The following is a 23,205-nucleotide window of genomic DNA, read 5'->3' on the forward strand; positions in this document are numbered from 1 at the left end:
CTCAGTACAATGCCGGCACTCGCGTTCTGCACCTTCACCGAGAAGAGTGCTAGAGTCAGGGTTGTTCTCGTCCGACGGACAAAACGAGGCGTCCAAAAGCGTCCCGTCCAGTCAAGGCATCCGATCCGTCCGGTGGATTTTTTAGCCCGTTTGACCAGTCAACGGTCGGTTTGACCGTTTTGAGAACTTTTGACTGCGCTTTTTTTTGGAAGGTTTTTGGGTTGCCTTTTGGCATAGGATCCCTCCCACCTAGCCTACGATCCCCCCCCCGCCCTCACCTCCCACATGCCTTGAGCCTCATCTCTCTCTCTCTCTCTCTCTCTCTCTCTCTCTCTCTCTCTCTCTCTCTCTCTCTCTCTCTCTCTCTCTGTGTACGGTGCAACGGAAGTGAATGTTGAACTTTGCTCAAGATGAGTGCTCCGAACTGTGCTCAAGGTTTCTTTTACTTACGGAAGGGAGAGCCTTTCGTTCCTTTAGTGAGAGAGTGCAACGGACACAAACAAAGTGGATGAACACTGTGAATGAAGGTGCTGAGACTGAGAGGTAGATAGAGAAGAATACGACACCAGCATGTTGTCAAACCCTCCTCCGAAGTCCCCACTCTCTATGGCGAGAGCGATCTACTATTGATTACACTTGGACTTGCCAACTATGTCAACGACGATGAGGACGACGACGAGACGGGGCTGAAATCTGAAAACGCTACTGCTGAAATCTGCAAATCTTTATCTGCTGAATTCTGACTCTATGTCGATGACAATGTCGATGACGATGCGACGACGATGCGCTGAAAACGCAGATGCTGAAATCTGCGTTTTCCGGGCTGAAACTGCAAACTACGCTGGATCTGACCGTGCGGCGAGGATCTGTTGCGGGAAGGTGAGATTCTACTGCGGGATCTAACTGCTGAAAAACTGAAAACACTAGTCTATCTTGAGGTTCCGTCGCGGTAGATCTACAAAATGCCGAGGCTGATCTGCAAATCAAAAACGATAGGGCTGAATGGGGGTCTGCTGCAAAAACGCTATGCTTCTGCTGGTCTTGCTACCGCCAGGGCTGATCTGCCATGCAAAAACGTCAGGGCTGAGTTGATGTAAGAAACGCTAGGCTTACAGCTAGGGTTGTTGCGGGGGGGAGTCTTGCTGAGAAGGTGTCTGTTGAATGTTGTGTTCCTGCTGCCTCTTCTGCCAGAAAGTGCTAGCTGTAACAGACTTGGACACTCCAAGTCAAGAATCAACCGCGACAGCACCAAATAACCACTTCAAAACAATTCACAGATCACAATAGATTTGCACTGGCCCGGCGGAGTTCCGTGCCTAGAGATATTGGCCCCAAAGACTGGCGCCCCTTTCGGTATTTCTTTTTATATTAATCAATCATCAAAGTACAAGAGAGCGGTTAGGGTTTCACTCTCAGACTCTGCGTCCAGATGCTCTGAGAAGTGAGGCCCTCACCACTAATTTAAAGGTTACAAGGGATACCCAAAAGCAGAGCCCCAAAAGCTTTTAAAATCAAAAGCATCAATTCTCTCTCTCTCTTAGAGAGTCTTTTCTCTTTTTTTTTTTTTTAAAAAGCAAAAGCAAAATTCGCGTCGCTCATCATTTTCCAAAAAAAAAATAATAATAATAATAATAATCCGCCTCCGCGATTTCCGGAAATTAGGGTTTCTGGCAGAAATTAGGGTTTGTGGGAATTTTAGGGTTTCTGTTGTCCGCCACGTCATCACTTTGTGACACTAGCGCTAGGTTTACTTATTATATACTTGCTTATCAAAATTGCCCTACCTAGTTCCCAACAAAAGTCACTTAAAAATAATAAGTGAAAATTGGCTAAAATAGAGAAAATAGGTCTATGCACTGTAAAAATGCTCCTGATGGGTTCTGACTGAAATCTGATGATCATGCTTTGTGCAACCAAAGGATATGCATCTAATCTAAGTGTCTGGACATGCACGATCTGCGAACAGACTCACAAAAGTACCAGAACACTTCCTAAGCTAATTGAACCGAACCCATGTCATGAAGTAGCTTGTCCACGTATTCATAGGGTTAGATGTGCACGTGACATCCCCTCCTTTTCAAAGTGAGGTACTGGTACCGAATTGTATGGCGTCGAGGGAGATCGCCAATAGTGTCCGGAATCCTAGAAAGGACTCTTCGCCGGCCCACTCTGATGCGTGGGTCATCCGATACTTGAACTTCATAAAGGTCTGCAACGCTTGCTATTTGGGCCGCACCGAAAGCGACACAAAGTCATATATGGCTCCTTCAATGCTTCAACTTCGTCTAGAGTCCTGTGTCTACCATCTTCTAGAATCTCCGTGGGTAAAAATTCTTGAAACCACTTCCAACACAAAAACATGAACATACTCATTCCATGTAAAGTGACTGGAAAAATTCTAGTCTTCTTGAAAAACTGTGCATGCAATGTAGATGAACATATAGACTGAGTGCCAAACCGTTCATCAAACACACGCAAACAATGGTATCGAAACTTGTCTTTTTTATCTAAATCAATCAACTGTGGCAAATCATAATGGAAATGCCGATGCTTGATGCTCAATCCTTCTTGTGCTCTTTCGGACATTGTGTCATGCCAAGGAAGAGACATGGAATGTGAATTCCTTGAATGCAAACATTTCATCTTTTCATGAGTAATCCGCATACATCCGTGCTCATTCATGAATGGATCGTGTTCTTCGTACAATATGGCATGCCTGTGAAAAGGGATCACATAATGACTGAGAGAATCTCCTTCTCCAGATTCTGTTCAATCTGTCCATGCACATTAGAAAAGAGTCGCAACACACGTGCTATGGCTTCCATTCTTTCGTGGTACTTACAATCAATTGTTGCCTTTCTTGCTTCGCGTTCTAACTTCCTTGCTTCGCGTTTTGGCTTCCTGTCCATCATCATCTTGTGGAAAGCCTCCATAGGAATTGGTGCAATCCTTGTCGTAGATGGGGAAGGGGAAGGGTCGAAGAAACCTCCTGGTGGGGAAAATTCTTCTTCGCCTCTTCCATGCTCATCACCTCCATGCGAAGTATCCATTCCCCTTCCGATGATGACCATACATTGAAGTCGTGGGTTCTTACGTTCACGAGGAACTTGCGTTCTTGTGGGTCTTGGGTTCTTGGGTTCCTGAATCTTCAGGTTCTGGTGTCTCGAGGGTCTTGAGGTTCTTTAGCTTGCAATCTCTTACCCAAGCTCTTCTCTTTCCCACGGGCGCACCCCTTAGCGGCCTTGCGCTCACACCAAGGTTGTTATTTCCCACCTCACGTCGATTGGCCAGCCGCCAAGTGCACGGTCCGTTCTCAATGAGTGAAAAGAGAAACAAGGAGAGGCTGGACAAGACCTTCTTTCTTGGGTTTCCAGTCACTCTTCAAAAACACGATTAGGAATCCACACGCCCAAGTGGACTTGGATTACTTGCGACCGCAACAAGCAAAAAAAATTATGTGGTTCTTTCCTTTAGTGATACAGAACACCGCCAATGCTCTGATACAAATCTAAGGTGCAACGAAAGTGAATGTTGAACTTTGCTCAAGATGAGTGCTCCGAACTATGCTCAAGGTTCCTTTTACTTACGGAAGGGAGAGCCTTCCGTTCCTTTAGTGAGAGAGGGCAATGGACACAAACAAAGTGAATGAACACTGTGAATGAAGGTGTTGAGACTAAGAGAGAGTGTCACGAGGACATGGCAGTTATTAACCAAGTCAAAGAGATGTGGCAACTGCTAACCTTGGTTGTTGGTTTCTTTCCAATGGGGTTTATTTTATTTGTTTTGAGACCCTCTTTTTGAAGTAGCAAACGGTCGGACATTGTATGGCCAATGTGAACGGTAGATTCACCCGCAGACGGGAAGTGGTCGGCACTGGAATTCGTATGGTAAGAGGATGTCTAGGCTCAGAGGAAGATCATATAGGTCCCCCCGTCGCACTTAGCAAGTTGGTGGATACTAGGAAGTGAACTCAATTAAGGCGTAAAGTCAAGGTGGGACTACCAACAAAAAGTATCCGACAGTTGGGCCACATTGCACTTTTGGATGCGGTCCCGATGAGGATAGATGGTCAGAAGACTAGTGGGAGCCCAACGAAAGCATCTCCTAAAATTTAGGGAACTGCTATTTTGGGCCATGAAATGTGTTCGCGTCATTACCTCCGGTATGACTAGGGGAACATTTTATAACTCTGCCGCGAAGTCAACTGGGCAACCGGTCAAGATATTTTTAAGCGGCGAACCCGAAACGGGCAAATGCTTGTAAATGCACTAAGTGTCAAATTTTCATGCACTTTCCTCTTGCAGAAGAAGTGGCGCTGAATTTTATGCTGGGAGAGGCCTCATTTCAGCTTTTGTCACAGGTTAAGAGCTATGGAGTGCTTCCTTTCCCTCTCATGTACAGTGTGGTACTAGGAGTGATGCCCTGCACACTACACACTGCTCTCTCTCTCCCCTACGTGCAGTTATGTGATGCCCCACAAGAGGGCTACTCATTTGCCTGATGTACAGTTGTGTGGGTTCATGCTTCTGTGCTGAGGCAAGAGCCTCCTTGAGCAGGAACAGGGGTAGCTAGCTGATGCTCCAAAGCAGGCTCTGGTGAGGGTCATAACCTCACCGTACAGGTGCAAAATCAGCGCTGTGTATGCGCTGTAATTTTACTGTTTTTCAGCCATACGGACGCCAGGACCATTGGGAATCGTGCCCCACTGGCAGAGGACAGTTAGGGGACTGTTTGGGGCTGAAAACAGGGCAAAAACAAGTAAATACAGCGTGCTGAATTTACTGTTTTTGAACAGGAATTAGAGGGTATACGCCAGTAGAAGCGAGTTCCAGCAGGGGAATTGGTTTCGCGCAAGTTTTGGGGCTGTTATGCTGCTGAAATTTGGCCAAAACAGGCGGTATCTAGTGGGATACAGTCAAAGGATTCCCAGGACTCTTCTTTGTACTTTACCCTCCTAAAGAATAAAGAAATACCGAAAGGGGCGCCAATTTTGGGGCCTACAGGTTGTCGGCGTCTGCTCGGAGCATTCTAGCTTCAGAGCCGTGTGTGTGATTTAAGTGTTAATTCCCGTTACAGGTCTCCTTTGCAAAGTGCTCTGTGTGTGTGCTTAAAGTAAAGAATTTCGGGTGAAAGCAAGCGCCTACCGCCCTACGGGCCGGTTTCATGGTTCCGTTGCCGGGACATCAATCACTTTTTCCTCAAAGAGTGAGCCTGCCTAGATTGTTCAGGGTAAAGACACAGTGCAGGAACATGGGGATTATACTATGGCCGACAAGGGGAAGGGAATTATGGAAGAGGGTTCCTCTTCAAAGGACAGGCAAGAGATTCCTATAGTTTTTGAGATTGGCGAGAGCTCACGGCCACGTCAGTCTGTACCTCCTGTCAACGTGAATGTCCCTCCAGTAGTACAGGGCTTTATGACAAAGCAACTTGAGGATGATGCGTTCAAGACTCAGTTAGTTGCCGCGGTGAATGTCTTTTCGCAACTAGTGCAGAATCCGAGGTTTATGGAATTCTTGCAAGCGCCACCAGTAAAGTTCAGTACCTTCACTGGTTTCGAGGACAAGACAAAGGCACTCACTTTCCTCCAACAGTTTGATACAGCTTATGTGGGAGGGAATTTTACAGAGGCCTCGAAGGTCAAGAAAGCTGCCACTTTCTTAAAGGACAATGCGCTTACATGGTGGACGACATTGTTAATGCAAGGACAGGCACCTGCCACTTGGGTTTACTTCAAGCAAATGTTTGCATATGCTTGGCTATCAAATGAATTTGAAGCCGATGTCCTGACAGATTGGCACCAGCTTACGGCAGCTTTGTGCAAGAGCTTGCTCGAGTATAATAGGAGGTTTTGTAAAGCATTACTCTCAGTGACCTCCTACAGATTTGTGCCATTGACAGAGCAGATAGAGAAGTACTGTTGTGGGCTGCCTAAAGGGCTTCGCGATTACTGTACAAAGAACAAAGTGGCTACCCTTACTCAACTTATGGAAGTTGCGAACAGTGGTCTTGCCTTGTTGAAAGGAGAGGACAGTGGATTTCCGAGCAGTGACAAAGGAGGGCAGCAAAAGAAAAATTCAGCGAAGAAGCCCTTTGTGAAAACGGCTCCTGATGCATCACAGGGGTCAGAAAAGGCCATCAAAGACAAGGATTCAGCCGGGACTTCTGGAGCGCAGGCAAAGAAACCAAAAAGGAAGCCTTTTGTGTGCAAGTCGCTCGAGGAAAAGAAGGTCCTAATGGCTGAGAACAAATGCTTTATATACGAGCAGCCTGGTCACTTTTCTATCAATTGTCCACAAAGGAAAAGGCCAACTGACTCAGAGGATAAAGAAGATCAGAAAGGCAAGAAGCCAAAACCCACAGCAGGTTTAGTGCCAGACATGGTGGGTGACAGGCCCAGCACAGATGCCAGTGAGTTATGCAGGGCATGGAGTAAAGTTAGGGATCAGACGGCACTCATCTTCTTTGATCCAGGTGCCAAAGCCAACTTTATCTCACCAGAGTTAGCTATGAAGCTGGGCATCAGAGCTGAAGAGATGGGGTACACAGCAGAGGCAGGGTTGGCATGTCCTGGCCACTCAGAGTGTGTTACTCCCCTCATTGGAAAACTGCGTCTGCATATTCAGTCGTATGTGGACACTGAAGAGTTTTACATCATGCCGCTGGAAGGTTGTGACGCCTTGTTGGGGATCCCATGGATGTTCCGAGTGCATGGAGTCTTGGATGCCTACAACAAAAAGATCACTATACAGCATAGGGGCAAAACTCACATCTTGGATGTAAAGCTTAAAGGAGAGTCAGTCCCTATTGTATCTGCTTCTGCTATCACTTCTGTAATAAAGAATCATCTTTCTGTGTACTTGATTTTTGCACGTGATGTCTCAGATAGTGATCAGTCAAATTTATCTGTGTTAGATAAAGAAAGGTCAGCATATTTGCAAAAGTTTAGTGACTATTTTTCTGATTCATTAGCATCGCAATTGCCACCAGAGAGACCTGAGGACCATCGGATAGATTTGGTGCCAGGGTGTAGCCCACCAAATAGACCTCCCTACAGGGTTAGTGAGGCGGAGCAGAAAGAGATTATGGGCCAGGTTGAGGAGTTATTAGAGAAGGGGCTGATTCAGCCTAGTTCTTCACCCTTTTGCTCCCCAATGCTCCTAGTGCAAAAGAAGGATGGCTCATGGCGCATGTGTATTGATTACCGTGCGTTGAATAAGAATACCATCAAGCATAGGTTTCCTATTCCTCGCATTGATGGTATTCTCGATCGTTTAGAGGGTGCTGCAATTTTCAGCAGGATAGACCTTAAGAGTGGGTACCATCAAATTCGTATAAGGCCAGAGGATGTGCACAAGACTGCGTTTAGAACGACATTTGGTCTTTATGAGTTTCTAGTGATGCCGTTTGGGCTAACAAATGCTCCTGCCACGTTCAACAGAATGATGGACCGGATTTTCCGCTCGCATCAACAGTTTGTTGGAACGTTCTTCGATGACATGATAGTGTATTCGAAGAATGAAGAGGAGCATAGGCGTCACTTGACCATTGTGTTCGAAGAGCTGCGCAGTCACAGGTTACTTGTCAATCCTAAGAAAAGTGAATTCTTCCTTGAAGAGATCCACTTTCTGGGCCACATAGTCTCAAAGGATAGTGTTAGAATGAATCCCGCAAAGGTCGAAGCTATCAAGACATGGCCAGACTTGAAGACTGTGCACGATGTCAGAAGCTTCTTGGGATTGTGTTCCTACTATAGAAGGTTTATCAAAAATTTTGCAGAGATAGCATCGCCTCTTCACGCATTGCAAAATAAAGAAGTCGCTTTCAGATGGACCCAAAAAGAGATTTCAGCTTTTAGTCTCTTAAAGGAAAAGTTGACTTCAGATCCAGTTATTGTTTTGCCACATCTCAGGAAGTCATTTGTGGTCCAGTGTGACGCGTGTGGTAGTAGCATCGATGCAGTGCTAATGCAAGACGGACGGGTGGTAGCTTATGAAAGCCGAATTTTGCAAGGGCCAGAGAGGACTATGCAAGTCTATGAGAAAGAGCTCTTGGCCGTGATTCATGCGCTTTCTAGCTCGAAGCACTACCTCTTAGGTGCTGATTTTGTTGTCCAAACAGATCATCAGACCTTGCGATACTTCTTGACACAGTCAAAGTTATCCGAAAAGCATATGCGATGGGCAAACATTCTTTCCATGTTCCACTTCCAGATTATGCATGTGGAAGGTAAGAAAAATGTTGTGGCTGATGCGTTATCAAGAAAGCCACAAATTTCAGCTGTGTCAATTCCTTATCATCATGAGTTAGACGACATGAAGGAACAGTATACTGCTGATGAAGATTTTGCAAGGATCTTTGAACAGTTACAAGAGGGGCAACATCACGAGCACTACCTCCTCAGAGATGGTTTTATGATGATGCATGGCAGACTTTGTGTCACTAGGCCACTGCGACATAAGGTCATGGAAGAGAGTCATGTCCCACCGTATGCAGGGCATCGTGGCATTGATGCAACAGTTAAAGCGGTAGAGACGTTCTTCTATTGGCCTACCTTGAGGAGAGATGTGGATGCCTTTGTGCGAGCATGCATAGTTTGCCAAAAGGTCAAGTTTGACAAGCAAAAGGCACCAGGGTTGTTACAACCACTGCCGATTCCAGATAAGCCATGGGAAAGCATTGCTATGGACTTTATTTTTGATCTTCCAAGGACGCCAACAGGGAATGATGGTATATGGACCATTATCTGCAGGTTCAGCAAGCAAGCCCATTTTATCCCTGTCAGGAAGAAGATAAAATCTGATCAGATGGCACGCTTGTTCATATGAGTACAATGTGTTTAAGTACCATGGTATGCCACAATCGATTATCAGTGATCGTGATCCTCGCATGACCAGTTTGTTCTGGAGAGGATTGTTTGAGAACATGGGCACTACGCTCAAGTTTTCGTCTTCGTTTCATCCACAAACTGATGGACAGTCAGAAGAGGCTAATTCTACTGTCTGAGATCTGCTGAAATGCTATGTGTCAGATGATAAGGGCAAGTGGGAACATTATTTGCCTATGCTTGAGTATGCGTACAATAATACGGTGCATTCGTCTACTGGCAAAGCACCTTTTGAGATTGTTGAAGGCGCCAAAAAGGTTCCTCCCATTTGGCATACAAAGGACAAGATCTTTGAGGCAGATCGATTTGTTGAGAACATGGATGAGATGTATAAGAAAATTAAAGTTGCCTTGGAGAAGACTCAGGCAAAGCAGAAAAAGGCTGTTGATCGTCACCGTCGTGAATTATTGTTATCACCTGGTGATTGGGTTCTGTTAGGGTTCGAAAAGGCAAGGGTAGAGAAGATGAAGGGCAAGGAACGGTTGTTTCCTAAGCTCAGCATGCGTTAGTATGGGCCTTTTCAAGTGCTTGACAAGATCAGCGATGTGGCTTACAGGCTGAAACTGCCTGATGCGTGGAAGATTCATAATGCGTTTCACGTGAGTCTTCTAAGACCCTTCGTGGGTGATGTGCCAGAAGATATGCCAGTTGAGGATCAGGCAGAAGTTGAGGAACTTGATGAGATCCTGGTACCTGAGCAAGTTCTGGCACATAATGACAAAAAAGTTAAAGGACAAGTTGCAAGACGCTACTTGGTGAAGTTCAAGAACCATCCGCCTATGGATGCAAAGTGGATGGAAGAGCATGACCTGTTAGAATCACCAAATGTATTGCAGCTTTACCTTGAAGCCTTTGGGTTACAGCCTACTTATGCCCCAACCCAACGTGTGCAAAGGAGGGGTAATGATAGAGCTAGTACATCAAATGTACATATGAATTCAGTGCCATAGATGGAAATGGCAAAAGTATGAAGGCCTCATTTGTATCTATGTATGTTACGACCTTTCTTGCGGATACATGCGATGATAAAAGAGTGTTAATAGCACAAGATCATCAGTGGCGTGTATTTATGGTATGCAATCGAGGACGTTTGCGATTTCAAGAGGGGGGTATGTCACGAGGACGTGGCAGTTATTAACCATGTCACAGAGATGTGGAAACTGCTAACCTTGGTTGTTGGTTTCTTTCCAATGGGGTTTATTTTATTTGTTTTGAGACCCTCTTTTTGAAGTAGCAAACGGTCGAACATTGTATGGCCAATGTGAACGGTAGATTCACCCGCAGACGGGAAGTGGTCGGCACTGGAATTCGTATGGTAAGAGGATGTCTAGGCTCAGAGCAAGATCATATAGGTCCCCCCGTCGCACTTAGCAAGTTGGTGGATACTAGGAAGTGAACTCAATTAAGGCGTAAAGTCAAGGTGTGACTACCAACAAAAAGTATCAGACAGTTGGGCCACATTGCACTTTTGGATGCGGTCGCAATGAGGATAGATGGTCAAAAGACCAGTGGGAGCCCAACGGAAGCATCTCCTAAAATTTAGGGAAATTCTATTTTGGGCCGTGAAATGTGTTCGCGTCATTACCTCCAGTATGACTAGGGGAACATTTTATAACTCTGCCGCGAAGTCAACTGGGCAACCGGTCAGGATATTTTTAAGCGGCGAACCCGAAACGGGCAAATGCTTGTAAATGCGCCAAGTGTCGAATTTTCATGCACTTTCCTCTTGCAGAAGAAGTGGCGCTGAATTTTATGCTGGGAGAGGCCTCATTTCAGCTTTTGTCAGAGGTTAAGAGCTATGGAGTGCTTCCTTTCCCTCTCATGTACAGTGTGGTACTAGGAGTGATGCCCTACACACTACACTTTGCTCTCTCTCCCATACGTGCAGTTATGTGATGCCCCACAAGAGGGCTACTCATTTGCCTGATGTACAGTTGTGTGGGTTCATGCTTTTGTGCTGAGGCAAGAGCCTCCTTGAGCAGGAACAAGGGTAGCTAGCTGCTGCTCCAAAGCAGGCTCTGGTGAGGGTCATAACCTCACCGTACAGGTGCAAAATCAGCGCTGTGTATGCGCTGTAATTTTACTGTTTTTCAGCCATACGGACGCCAGGACCATTGGGAATCGTGCCCCACTGGCAGAGGACAATTAGGGGATTGTTTGGGGTTGAAAACAGGGCAAAAACCAGTAAATACAGCGTGCTGAATTTACTGTTTTTGGACAGGAATCAGAGGGTATACGCCAATACAAGCGAGTTCCAGCAGGGGAATTGGTTTCGCGCAAGTTTTGGGGCTGTTATGCTGCCGAAATTTGACCAAAACAAGCGGTATCTAGTGGGATACAATCAAAGGATTCCCAGGACTCTTCTTTGTACTTTACCCTCCTAATGAATAAAGAAATACCGAAAGGGGTGCCAATTTTGGGGAATACAGGTTGTCGGCGTCTGCTCGGAGCATTCTAGCTTCCGAGCCGTGTGTGTGATTAAGTGTTAATTCCCGTTACAGGTCTCCTTTGCAAAGTGCTCTGTGTGTGTGCTTAAAGTAAAGAATTTCGGGTGAAAGCCAACGCCTACCGCCCTACGGGCCGGTTTCATGGTTCGGTTGCCGGGAAATCAATCACTTTTTCCTCAAAGAGTGAGCCTGGATTGTTCAGGGTAAAGACACACAGTGCAGGAACACGGGGATTATACTATGGCCGACAAGGGGAAGGGAATTATGGAAGAGGGTTCCTCTTCAAAGGACAGGCAGGAGATTCCTATAGTTTTTGAGATTGGCGAGAGCTCACGGCCACGTCAGTCTGTACCTCCTGTCAACGTGAATGTCCCTCCAGTAGTACAGGGCTTTATGACAGGGCAACTTGAGGATGATGCGTTCAAGACTCAGTTAGTTGCCGCGGTGAATGTCTTTTTGCAACTGGTGCAGAATCCGAGGTTTATGGAATTCTTGCAAGCGCCACCAGTGCAAAAGCAAAATAGGCAACCTACGCCACGTACGGAGCTTGTTGATGCTCAAGCCCAGGTACTTCATGTGGCGCAGGAAGAAAGGGAACACTCGCATGTTGCGGAGTCGGGGGCTCCAAAGCAGGTTCCTCTCGTGCTTGAACAGGTGGCTAGAACGCCTATTCCACAGGTTATGCCAGTTCATCCCGCCACCTTTCAGAGCCAGCATGTTGTCTTGAATGGACAGGGAGCTGGATACCAAGCTATCATTCAGTTTTTCCACCACCCACGGTACATCCTGGGTATTTCGGGGGTGGATCAGTGTTCCAAAGTATGGCTGGTTATGCGTCTGGAAGTCAGTCGTACATGCCAGGAACAGTGTTCGGGGGTATGCGAGGCATCATGCCAAACCCCAGGTATGGTAGTATCGGCATGTAGCAAGATTTCCACTGCAACAAGGGTCAGTTTGGGGTGCCACATGGTCATTTTGGCATGGCTGGTTTTCCTGGACAGCAGCCAGATATCGCACCTCTGACGCAAAATGTGAATGGCCAACACGTGCCGATGATGCCTAGTACAGTGCCCATGTTGCAGACCATTCCGTATGACAATTTGAGGGCACTAGAGAAGCCGAAGGCTTACAAAGAAGGTGGTGCAGCGGTAAAGTTCAGTACCTTCAGTGGTTTCGAGGACAAGACAAAGGCACTCACTTTCCTCCAGCAGTTTGATACAGCTTATGCGGGAGGGAATTTTACAGAGGCCTCGAAGGTCAGGAAAGCTGTCACTTTCTTAAAGGACAATGCGCTTACATGGTGGACGACATTGTTAATGCAAGGACAGGCACCCGCCACTTGGGTTTACTTCAAGCAAATGTTTGCATCTGCTTGGCTATCAAATGAATTTGAAGCCGATGTCCTGACAGATTGGCACCAGCTTACGGCAGCTTCGTGCAAGAGCTTGCTCGAGTATAATAGGAGGTTTTGTAAAGCATTACTCTCAGTGACCTCCTACAAATTTGTGCCATTGACAGAGCAGATAGAGAAGTACTGTTGTGGGCTGCCTAAAGCGCTTCGCGATTACTGTACAAAGAACAAAGTGGCTACCCTTACTCAGCTTATGGAAGTTGCGCACACTGGTCTTGCCTTGTTGAAAGGAGAGGACAGTGGATTTCCGAGCAGTGACAAAGGAGGGCAGCAAAAGAAAAATTCAACGAAGAAGCCCTTTGTGAAAACGGCTCCTGATGCATCACAGGGGTCAGAAAAGGCCATCAAAGACAAGGATTCAGCTGGGACTTCTGGAGCGCAGGCAAAGAAACAAAAAAGGAAGCCTTTTGTGCGCAAGTCGCTCGAGGAAAAGAAGGTCCTAATGGCTGAGAACAAATGCTTTATATGCGAGCAGCCTGGTCACTTTTCTATCAATTGTCCACAAAGGAAAAGGCCAGCTGACTCAGAGGATAAAGAAGATCAGAAAGGCAAGAAGACAAAACCCACGGCAGGTTTAGTGCCAGACATGGTGGGTGACAGGCCCAGCACAGATGCCAGTGAGTTATGCAGGGCATGGAGTAAAGTTAGGGATCAGACGGCACTCATCTTCTTTGATCCAGGTGCCAAAGCCAACTTTATCTCACCAGAGTTAGCTATGAAGCTGGGCATCAGAGCTGAAGAGATGGGGTACACAGCAGAGGCAGGGTTGGCATGTCCTGGCCACTCAGAGTGTGTTACTCCCCTCATTGGAAAACTGCGTCTGCATATTCAGTCGTATGTGGACACTGAAGAGTTTTACATCATGCTGCTGGAAGGTTGTGACGCCTTGTTGGGGATCACGTGGATGTTCCGAGTGCATGGAGTCTTGGATGCCTACAACAAAAAGATCACTGTACAACATAGGGGCAAAACTCACATCTTGGATGTAAAGCTTAAAGGAGAGTCAGTCCCTATTGTATCTGCTTCTGCTATCACTTCTGTAATAAAGAATCATCTTTCTGTGTACTTGATTTTTGCACGTGATGTCTCAGATAGTGATCAGTCAAATTTATCTGTGTTAGATAAAGAAAGGTCAGCATTTTTGCAAAAGTTTAGTGACTGTTTTTCTGATTCATTAGCGTCGCAATTGCCGCCAGAGAGACCTGAGGACCATCGGATAGATTTGGTGCTAGGGTGTAGCCCACCAAATAGACCTCCCTAAAGGGTTAGTGAGGCGCAGCAGAAAGAGATTATGGGCCAGGTTGAGGAGTTATTAGAGAAGGGGCTGATTCAGCCTAGTTCTTCACCCTTTTGCTCCCCAGTGCTCCTAGTGCAGAAGAAGGATGGCTCATGGCGCATGTGTATTGATTACCGTGCGGTGAATAAGAATACCATCAAGCATAGGTTTCCTATTCCTCGCATTGATGGTATTCTCGATCGTTTAGAGGGTGCTGCAATTTTCAGCAGGATAGACCTTAAGAGTGGGTACCATCAAATTCGTATAAGGCCAGAGGATGTGCACAAGACTGCGTTTAGAACGACATTTGGTCTTTATGAGTTTCTAGTGATGCCGTTTGGGCTAACAAATGCTCCTGCCACGTTCAACAGAATGATGGACCGGATTTTCCGCTCGCATCAACAGTTTGTTGGAACGTTCTTCGATGACATGATAGTGTATTCGAAGAATGAAGAGGAGCATAGGCGTCACTTGACCATTGTGTTCGAAGAGCTGTGCAGTCACAGGTTACTTGTCAATCCTAAGAAAAGTGAATTCTTCCTTGAAGAGATCCACTTTCTGGGCCACATAGTCTCAAAGGATAGTGTTAGAATGGATCCCGCAAAGGTCGAAGCTATCAAGACATGGCCAGACTTGAAGACTGTGCACGATGTCAGAAGCTTCTTGGGATTGTGTTCCTACTATAGAAGGTTTATCAAAAATTTTGCAGAGATAGCATCGCCTCTTCACGCATTGCAAAATAAAGAAGTCGCTTTCAGATGGACCCAAAAAGAGATTTCAGCTTTTAGTCTCTTAAAGGAAAAGTTGACTTCAGATCCAGTTATTGTTTTGCCACATCTCAGGAAGTCATTTGTGGTCCAGTGTGACGCGTGTGGCAGTAGCATCGAAGCAGTGCTAATGCAAGACGGACGGGTGGTAGCTTATGAAAGCCGAATTTTGCAAGGGCCAGAGAGGACTATGCAAGTCTATGAGAAAGAGCTCTTGGCCGTGATTCATGCGCTTTCTAGCTCGAAGCACTACCTCTTAGGTGCTGATTTTGTTGTCCAAACAGATCATCAGACCTTGCGATACTTCTTGACACAGTCAAAGTTATCCGAAAAGCATATGCGATGGGCAAACATTCTTTCCATGTTCCACTTCCAGATTATGCATGTGGAAGGTAAGAAGAATGTTGTGGCTGATGCGTTATCAAGAAAGCCACAAATTTCAGCTGTGTCAATTCCTTATCATCATGAGTTAGACGACATGAAGGAACAGTATACTACTGATGAAGATTTTGCAAGGATCTTTGAACAGTTACAAGAGGGGCAACATCACGAGCACTACCTCCTCAGAGATGGTTTTATGATGATGCATGGCAGACTTTGTGTCACTAGGCCACTGCGACATAAGGTCATGGAAGAGAGTCATGTCCCACCGTATGCAGGGCATCGTGGCATTGATGCAACAGTTAAAGCGGTAGAGACGTTCTTCTATTGGCCTACCTTGAGGAGAGATGTGGATGCCTTTGTGCGAGCATGCATAGTTTGCCAAAAGGTCAAGTTTGACAAGCAAAAGGCACCAGGGTTGTTACAACCACTGCCGATTCCGGATAAGCCATGGGAAAGCATTGCTATGGACTTTATTTTTGATCTTCCAAGGACGCCAACAGGGAATGATGGTATATGGACCATTATCTGCAGGTTCAGCAAGCAAGCCCATTTTATCCCTGTCAGGAAGAAGATAAAATCTGATCAGATGGCACGCTTGTTCATATGAGTACAATGTGTTTAAGTACCATGGTATGCCGTTTCATCCACAAACTGATGGACAGTCAGAAGAGGCTAATTCTACTGTCTCAGATCTGCTGAAATGCTATGTGTCAGATGATAAGGGCAAGTGGGAACAGTATTTGCCTATGCTTGAGTATGCGTACAATAATACGGTGCATTCGTCTACTGGCAAAGCACCTTTTGAGATTGTTGAAGGCGCCAAAAAGGTTCCTCCCATTTTGCGTACAAAGGACAAGATCTTTGAGGCAGATCGATATGTTGAGAACATGGATGAGATGTATAAGAAAATTAAAGTTGCCTTGGAGAAGACTCAGGCAAAGCAGAAAAAGGCTGCTGATCGTCACCGTCGTGAATTGTTGTTATCACCTGGTGATTGGGTTCTGTTAAGGTTCGAAAAGGCAAGGGTAGAGAAGATGAAGGGCAAGGAACGGTTGTTTCCTAAGCTCAGCATGCGTTAGTATGGGCCTTTTCAAGTGCTTGACAAGATCAGCGATGTGGCTTACAGGCTGAAACTGCCTGATGCGTGGAAGATTCATAATGCATTTCACGTGAGTCTTCTAAGACCCTTCGTGGGTGATGTGCCAAAAGATATGCCAGTTGAGGATCAGCCAGAAGTTGAGGAACTTGATGAGATCCTGGTACCTGAGCAAGTTCTGGCACATAATGACAAAAAAGTTAAAGGACAAGTTGCAAGACGCTACTTGGTGAAGTTCAAGAACCATCCGCCTATGGATGCAAAGTGGATGGAAGAGCATGACCTGTTAGAATCACCAAATGTATTGCAGCTTTACCTTGAAGCCTTTGGGTTACAGCCTACTTATGCCCCAACCCAACGTGTGCAAAGGAGGGGTAATGATAGAGCTAGTACATCAAATGTACATATGAATTCAGTGCCATAAATGGAAATGGCAAAAGTATGAAGGCCTCATTTGTATCTATGTATGTTACGACCTTTCTTGCGGATACATGCGATGATAAAAGAGTGTTAATAGCACAAGATCATCAGTGGCGTGTATTTATGGTATGCAATCGAGGACGTTTGCGATTTCAAGAGGGGGGTATGTCACGAGGACGTGGCAGTTATTAACCATGTCACAGAGATGTGGAAACTGCTAACCTTGGTTGTTGGTTTCTTTCCAATGGGGTTTATTTTATTTGTTTTGAGACCCTCTTTTTGAAGTAGCAAACGGTCGAACATTGTATGGCCAATGTGAACGGTAGATTCACCCGCAGACGGGAAGTGGTCGGCACTGGAATTCGTATGGTAAGAGGATGTCTAGGCTCAGAGCAAGATCATATAGGTCCCCCCGTCGCACTTAGCAAGTTGGTGGATACTAGGAAGTGAACTCAATTAAGGCGTAAAGTCAAGGTGGGACTACCAACAAAAAGTATCAGACAGTTGGGCCACATTGCACTTTTGTATGCGGTCCCAATGAGGATAGATGGTCAAAAGACCAGTGGGAGCCCAACGGAAGCATCTCCTAAAATTTAGGGAAATTCTATTTTGGGCCGTGAAATGTGTTCGCGTCATTACCTCCAGTATGACTAGGGGAACATTTTATAACTCTGCCGCGAAGTCAACTGGGCAACCGGTCAGGATATTTTTAAGCGGCGAACCCGAAACGGGCAAATGCTTGTAAATGCGCCAAGTGTCGAATTTTCATGCACTTTCCTCTTGCAGAAGAAGTGGCGCTGAATTTTATGCTGGGAGAGGCCTCATTTCAGCTTTTGTCAGAGGTTAAGAGCTATGGAGTGCTTCCTTTCCCTCTCATGTACAGTGTGGTACTAGGAGTGATGCCCTACACACTACACTTTGCTCTCTCTCCCATACGTGCAGTTATGTGATGCCCCACAAGAGGGCTACTCATTTGCCTGATGTACAGTTGTGTGGGTTCATGCTTTTGTGCTGAGGCAAGAGCCTCCTTGAGCAGGAACAGGGGTAGCTAGCTGCTGCTCCAAAGCAGGCACTGGTGAGGGTCATAACCTCAGCGTACATGTGCAAAATCAGCGCTGTGTATGCGCTGTAATTTTACTGTTTTTCAGCCATACGAACGCCAGGACCATTGGGAATCGTGCCCCACTGGCAGAGGATAGTTAGGGGACTGTTTGGGGCTGAAAACAGGGCAAAAACCAGTAAATACAGCGTGCTGAATTTACTGTTTTTGGACAGGAATCAGAGGGTATACGCCAGTAGAAACGAGTTCCAACAGGGGAATTGGTTTCGTGCAAGTTTTGGGGCTGTTATGCTGCCGAAATTTGGCCAAAACAGGCGGTATCTAGTGGGATACAGTCAAAGGATTTCTAGGACTCTTCTTTGTACTTTACCCTCCTAATGAATAAAGAAATACCGAAAGGGGTGCCAATTTTGGGGCGTACAGGTTGTCGGCGTCTGCTCGGAGCATTCTAGCTTCCGAGCCGTGTGTGTGATTAAGTGTTAATTCCCGTTACAGGTCTCCTTTGCAAAGTGCTCTGTGTGTGTGCTTAAAGTAAAGAATTTCGGGTGAAAGCCAACGCCTACCGCCCTACGGGCCGGTTTCAGAGAGAGAGAGAGAGAGAGAGAAGAATACGACACCAGAATGTTGTCAAACCCTCCTCCGAAGGCCCCACTCTATGGCGAGAGCGGTCTACTATTCATTGCACAAATCTCTACAATGCTTGGACTTGCCGACTATGTCGACGACAATGAGGACAACGACGAGACGGGCTGAAATCTGAAAACGCTACTGCTGAAATCTTTATCTGCTGAATTCTGACTCTATGTCGATGACGACGATGCGACGACGACGTGTCGAAGACGCAGATGCTGAAATCTGCATTTTCCGGGCTGAAACTGCAAACTACGCTGGATCTAACAGTGCAGCCAGGATTTGCTGCGGGAAGGTGAGATCTGCGAGGTTTGGGACTTTGAATCACGGACGATTACTTTCTTTCAAGAAGGGGGGATGTCACAAACTGCTAACATGCCAAGCCACTGAAGAATGGAGCCAACCTGCACATCTTGGTCGAGGGGCCTAAACCCTAAGAGAAGAAGCAACAAAAGAAGCAGAAGCAACTTATAAAGACTTGCCGTGTGACCTAATTTTTTAAAAAAATTCCCACCAATTTATGGAACCCCGCCCGATGGGGACCAAGTGACACAAGACGTTAAAATAAAGGAGCGCCCCCCCCCCCCCCCCCCCACACACACACACACTCTCTCTCTGTCCAACTCTCTTGCGTAGCAAGCTAATACGGACGCTCCAAATTTTGCGATGACATTCTGGCGTGCACTATACGAACGTCCACGAAATGCATTGGCTTCTGACGTGGCAGATTGTACGGATCTTCAGAGTTTACGCTAGCTGCTTTTGGGAGGCCAGATGCTATTAGAACTTGAAGGGGCCTAAACCCTAAGAGAAGAAGCAACAAAAGAAGCAAAAGCAACTTATAAAGACTTACCGTGTGACCTAATTTTTTAAAAAAGTTCCCTCCAATTTATGGGACCCCGCCCGATGGGGACCAAGTGACACAAGACGTTAAAATAAAGGAGCGCACCTCCCCCTCTCTCTCTCTCTCTCTCTCTCTCTCTCTCTCTCTCTCTCTCTCTCTCCAACTCTCTTGCGTAGCAGCTCATAAGTGGCAAGCTAATACGGACGCTCCAAATTTTGCGATGACATTCCTATACGGACATCCACGAAATGCGTTGGCTTCTGATGTGGCAGATTGTACAGATCTTCAGAGTTTACGATGGCTGCTTTTGGGAGGCCAGATGCTTTTAGAACTTGAAGCTTTTCATGTAACTGCTTTTTATGGCCCAGGGCCTTCAACTATGTGCTATGGCTTAGTATCTGGCACGTCTCCACGTGGGAGTGGAGAGGACAAAGTACAAGCTTGTATTGAGCTGAAGCAATATAAAGTTTGGGGCCAATGCTCTCTTGGGGTAGAACTCTGTCACTCCCCGTCTCGTCACTCGTGTGTCGTGCATCTCTTTCAGTTCAGTGTTATTTGAATTGCTTAGAGTTGTTTAGTCTGTTCTTTTCCATTGGCACGTGGTGCCCATTCCCGTTACACTAAGCAACTCTCTCACTTTCTCTCTCGTACATTCTCTCCCTAACTCTACGTTTCCGTATCGTCGACTTTGACAACCTTTGCATTGACTGCACCTATGGCCACTATCTGGATAGAAGTGTGTGTGCATTGACACTAGATTGGTAACAAGACTCTTTATGTCCTTGGACACTGTTGTGTCCTCTTAACTCAGCAACTTCCTAGAATTGCGGCTTGAGATGCCAAGGAGGTTCTCGAGTGCCATGTATCCACAAAGCTAGCTTATGACTTTAAAAAAACTTGGAAATTTTTGGGGCTATGGATTCCACCTTTAGAGTTGGGTTTGAATAACATTTATAAACCTAACCCGAGTTGAAAAACATGCGTTGTTTTTTGCCAATTTTCATAAACTTGGCGCTAGATCATCCTAAAACACAACTTAGTGACCTCTAAAGTTCGACATAGCTGGCATAGCTAGTTCTAAAGGTGTTTTTATTCTTTTCTAAAATGGAAAGCCTATGTATTCGAAGTTATTTTCCATTAAGGAAAATTCTCTATACCGATTTGATAGTAGAATTCACATTTTGATGAATATTTTAGAAAGATCTTTGTAATCAAAAGGATATTTTAAGTGTGTTTATGGAGTTATTGATATGTAACTCTTCATCCTTGAGTTTTGGGACATCTAATATCCTAAATAGCAAACAACACAAAGGCAGAAGACATTTTCCATCTTACCAGAATCAAACTCTCTCAAAAAAATGGTACATTTCAAGGTTAGGCCAAAATATGAGTGTACGCTTTCAATTTGGTGCCAACTTGATAGGTTTATATACCATACGGAAGGCCACATTGTGGAAGCCAGATTTTATATCCATGCAATTTTTGTACGTCATAGGTGTGTTCCAAATTGTCTTAGGAAGACATGTTTTGATGCTTTTGGTTTTTCTGTGCTTAAACATGAAAGTAAAGAACCGAAGTGTGTAAAGTGAAAACATTTATAAAGATAATGATGGGTATACATAGTCCTATGTTAAAAAGAAAATTTGTTGGCCTACACCAACCATAGACTTTGGTCAAGAACTCATTGATGTTTGAGGAAAAAATAGGCTCATTGTCTAGAGATCTTTTTACCTTATGTAAGATGGGTTTCACCTGGCAAATATGCTATTTTTGGTCAAATTGAGCACTCTTTTGGCTTTGAGAGCTCCTCATGACCATATAGCCAAGAGTTGTGAGTGTTTCTTATTTTTTCGACATAAAGTTAGCTTTGAGCTAAAGTGAGGACTCCTACAAACACATACATGTAATAGGAGTATTTTATTTTTTTCCAAAACCCTGAAGGACACTTCTATGTCCTGTTAGGTTACCAAACTTGTGTTAATCATGAAACATGTGCCAAGTATAAAGGAAGCGTTCTTCTTTTACAATAACCAGAATGTTTTAAATTCATCAAAAATGGTTAAAACATAACTTTCACACTAGACCTGCATGCTGCTATCCCTAAAATGCCATGTAGCCTTGATAGACTTTAGCACTTAAAATTAGATATATATTGTATGCTTCGGTGCCCAATCAGAAAAAAGAAAGGCTAAAAGAAATACACAGCATACCTCAAATGGGGTAACAATCACAAGAGCTTCAAGGACTCCAGCACCAAAGCCAGAGGCCAGTCGACCAGTAGAACTAATCTGGCCAGTCTCGGGATCCCGAAAGAGCATTTGCAAAGCTGCATTGGAGCCCATGCGAAGAGTATACTTAAGAGTAAGATGCGTAGCAAAGGGAGTGAGCCCTTTCCAAAGAGCTCGTATGCCTTCCTGCTGTACTATGGTTCTCCCACAATGTATAATGCCTCTGTATTGACCACTTCGATCCAATTGAAGCCGCGTTTTGATGACATCTATGGGTTGTAGACAGCATGCCTCAACTATTCCGCCCACAGACCCAGAGATGGCCTTCACATATGATGGTATCACAACCTCATTTTTGCTCTTCTTGCTTGCAGAAACTGAATGCTTCTCCTCATAGGCCATCCCCTACACGAATGAAAATCTCTCTCTCTCTCTCTCTCTCTCTCTCTCTCTCTCTCTCTGTGCACACCTACCTCAGAGGGCTGCCAGCGACCAAGAAGACTACCACCTCATTCGACCCTCGACGCTTCGCAGGTTCGACAGGTCAGCTTAGACGCAAAATGCCAATGAATAATAGTTTGAATGTACCTCCAGTATTTTAGCGAAACGAATTAATAAGTCACGGCTTTAGCAAATGACATTATTATACATGCAGGAAAATTGGTGCAAACTCGAAGTCCTACTCCTGCTCATTTCCACAGTCCACTCCGTGTTACACATGAGGGAGAGCTATGGAGATTAAAGATTTGAGACTCTCCCTAGTATTCGGGCCACGTGCAAGTACGAAGTCCTAGCTTCTAAGTGCCAACCAAATGACAACTCAAGATCCACCACAAATTATCTACCATCATGACTAGTAGTTAGAGAGAGAGAAGAAGAAGATTATAACGTCGTAGGAAACTAGTGGGGGAGGGGGGAGATGATGATGCATGAACATACAAACATAGACACACACACATACAAATCCCACAACATGGAGACTCCTAGACACCCCCCTTCCTCTCTCTAAATGTCATCTTGAAAATACAAGCACACATCTAAGGATGAGTTTGGATGAGCCGCAATGCATCCAAGTCAAGGGAAGTGGAGGCAACCTTCATAGGCTACACCTTACGCTCACCGCATTTTGCTTTAAAAGGGGCACGGTAGTTCACTATTGCTAGGGGGATACTCATGCTACACAACAAGTACACCTATGCTTGCTCTTGTGCCTCCCCCTTATCTGAACCAGTATAAGTCTTGCCACCAATATCTTTGCCTTTCTATCACCAACGCTACTAACACAAGTCCAACATACACATCATGTTGCATTAGACGTGGCAACGTCTCTCCCAATCTTTGTCGACCACATACCATGCCTCCCCTCCTGAACCTCCACTTGGGGGAGAAACAATGCAAGCCAGCAATACTGCAATCCAAAAGATAAGAGGATGTAAAATCTATGAGCCTCCTTTTGGCGGGTCATACCACTAACCGATGGGAGGAGGAGGAAGGGAGGTTTAAATTCTCTCTTTGTCTACTCATCGTCCGTGATCTTGATTAGCTTACCCAATTACCCCCTCTCTCATAGCTACTCCCCTAGTTGCACAATTAGCTACGGGCCTTTCTCTTTCTCACTCGCTCCAATTATGCACAAATAGCCTTCCCATATTTTCTTGCATTATCTTGCTCAAACCTCAATTTTGTTAGCAATGAATTAAGCTATTATAAGTTGTAACGGCTTATTTCTACTTGATGTGTGGGTTGTGAAACATC

At 45.4% G+C, this 23,205-nt stretch overlaps 1 protein-coding gene across 1 annotated transcript in view; it reads right to left on the reverse strand.

Moving 5' to 3' along the window:
* MSFC1 (Mitochondrial substrate carrier family protein) overlaps positions 1–22,199 on the reverse strand; it is a 67,268-nt gene extending 45,069 nt beyond the window's left edge. Inside the window, exons 1-2 of the mRNA XM_086501349.1 lie at positions 21,924–22,199; positions 21,433–21,855 (exon numbers count right to left, since the gene is read on the reverse strand). Coding sequence (XP_086357475.1) covers positions 21,433–21,852 — 420 coding nt within the window. The 5' untranslated portion in view covers positions 21,853–21,855; positions 21,924–22,199. The remainder of the gene's footprint in view (positions 1–21,432; positions 21,856–21,923) is intronic.
* Between the last annotated feature and the right edge of the window lie 1,006 nt (positions 22,200–23,205).

This window comes from Adiantum capillus-veneris, chromosome 26, assembly GCF_014529385.1.
Source record: "Adiantum capillus-veneris isolate H3 chromosome 26, ASM1452938v2, whole genome shotgun sequence".
Classification (NCBI taxonomy): Eukaryota; Viridiplantae; Streptophyta; class Polypodiopsida; order Polypodiales; family Pteridaceae; genus Adiantum; species Adiantum capillus-veneris.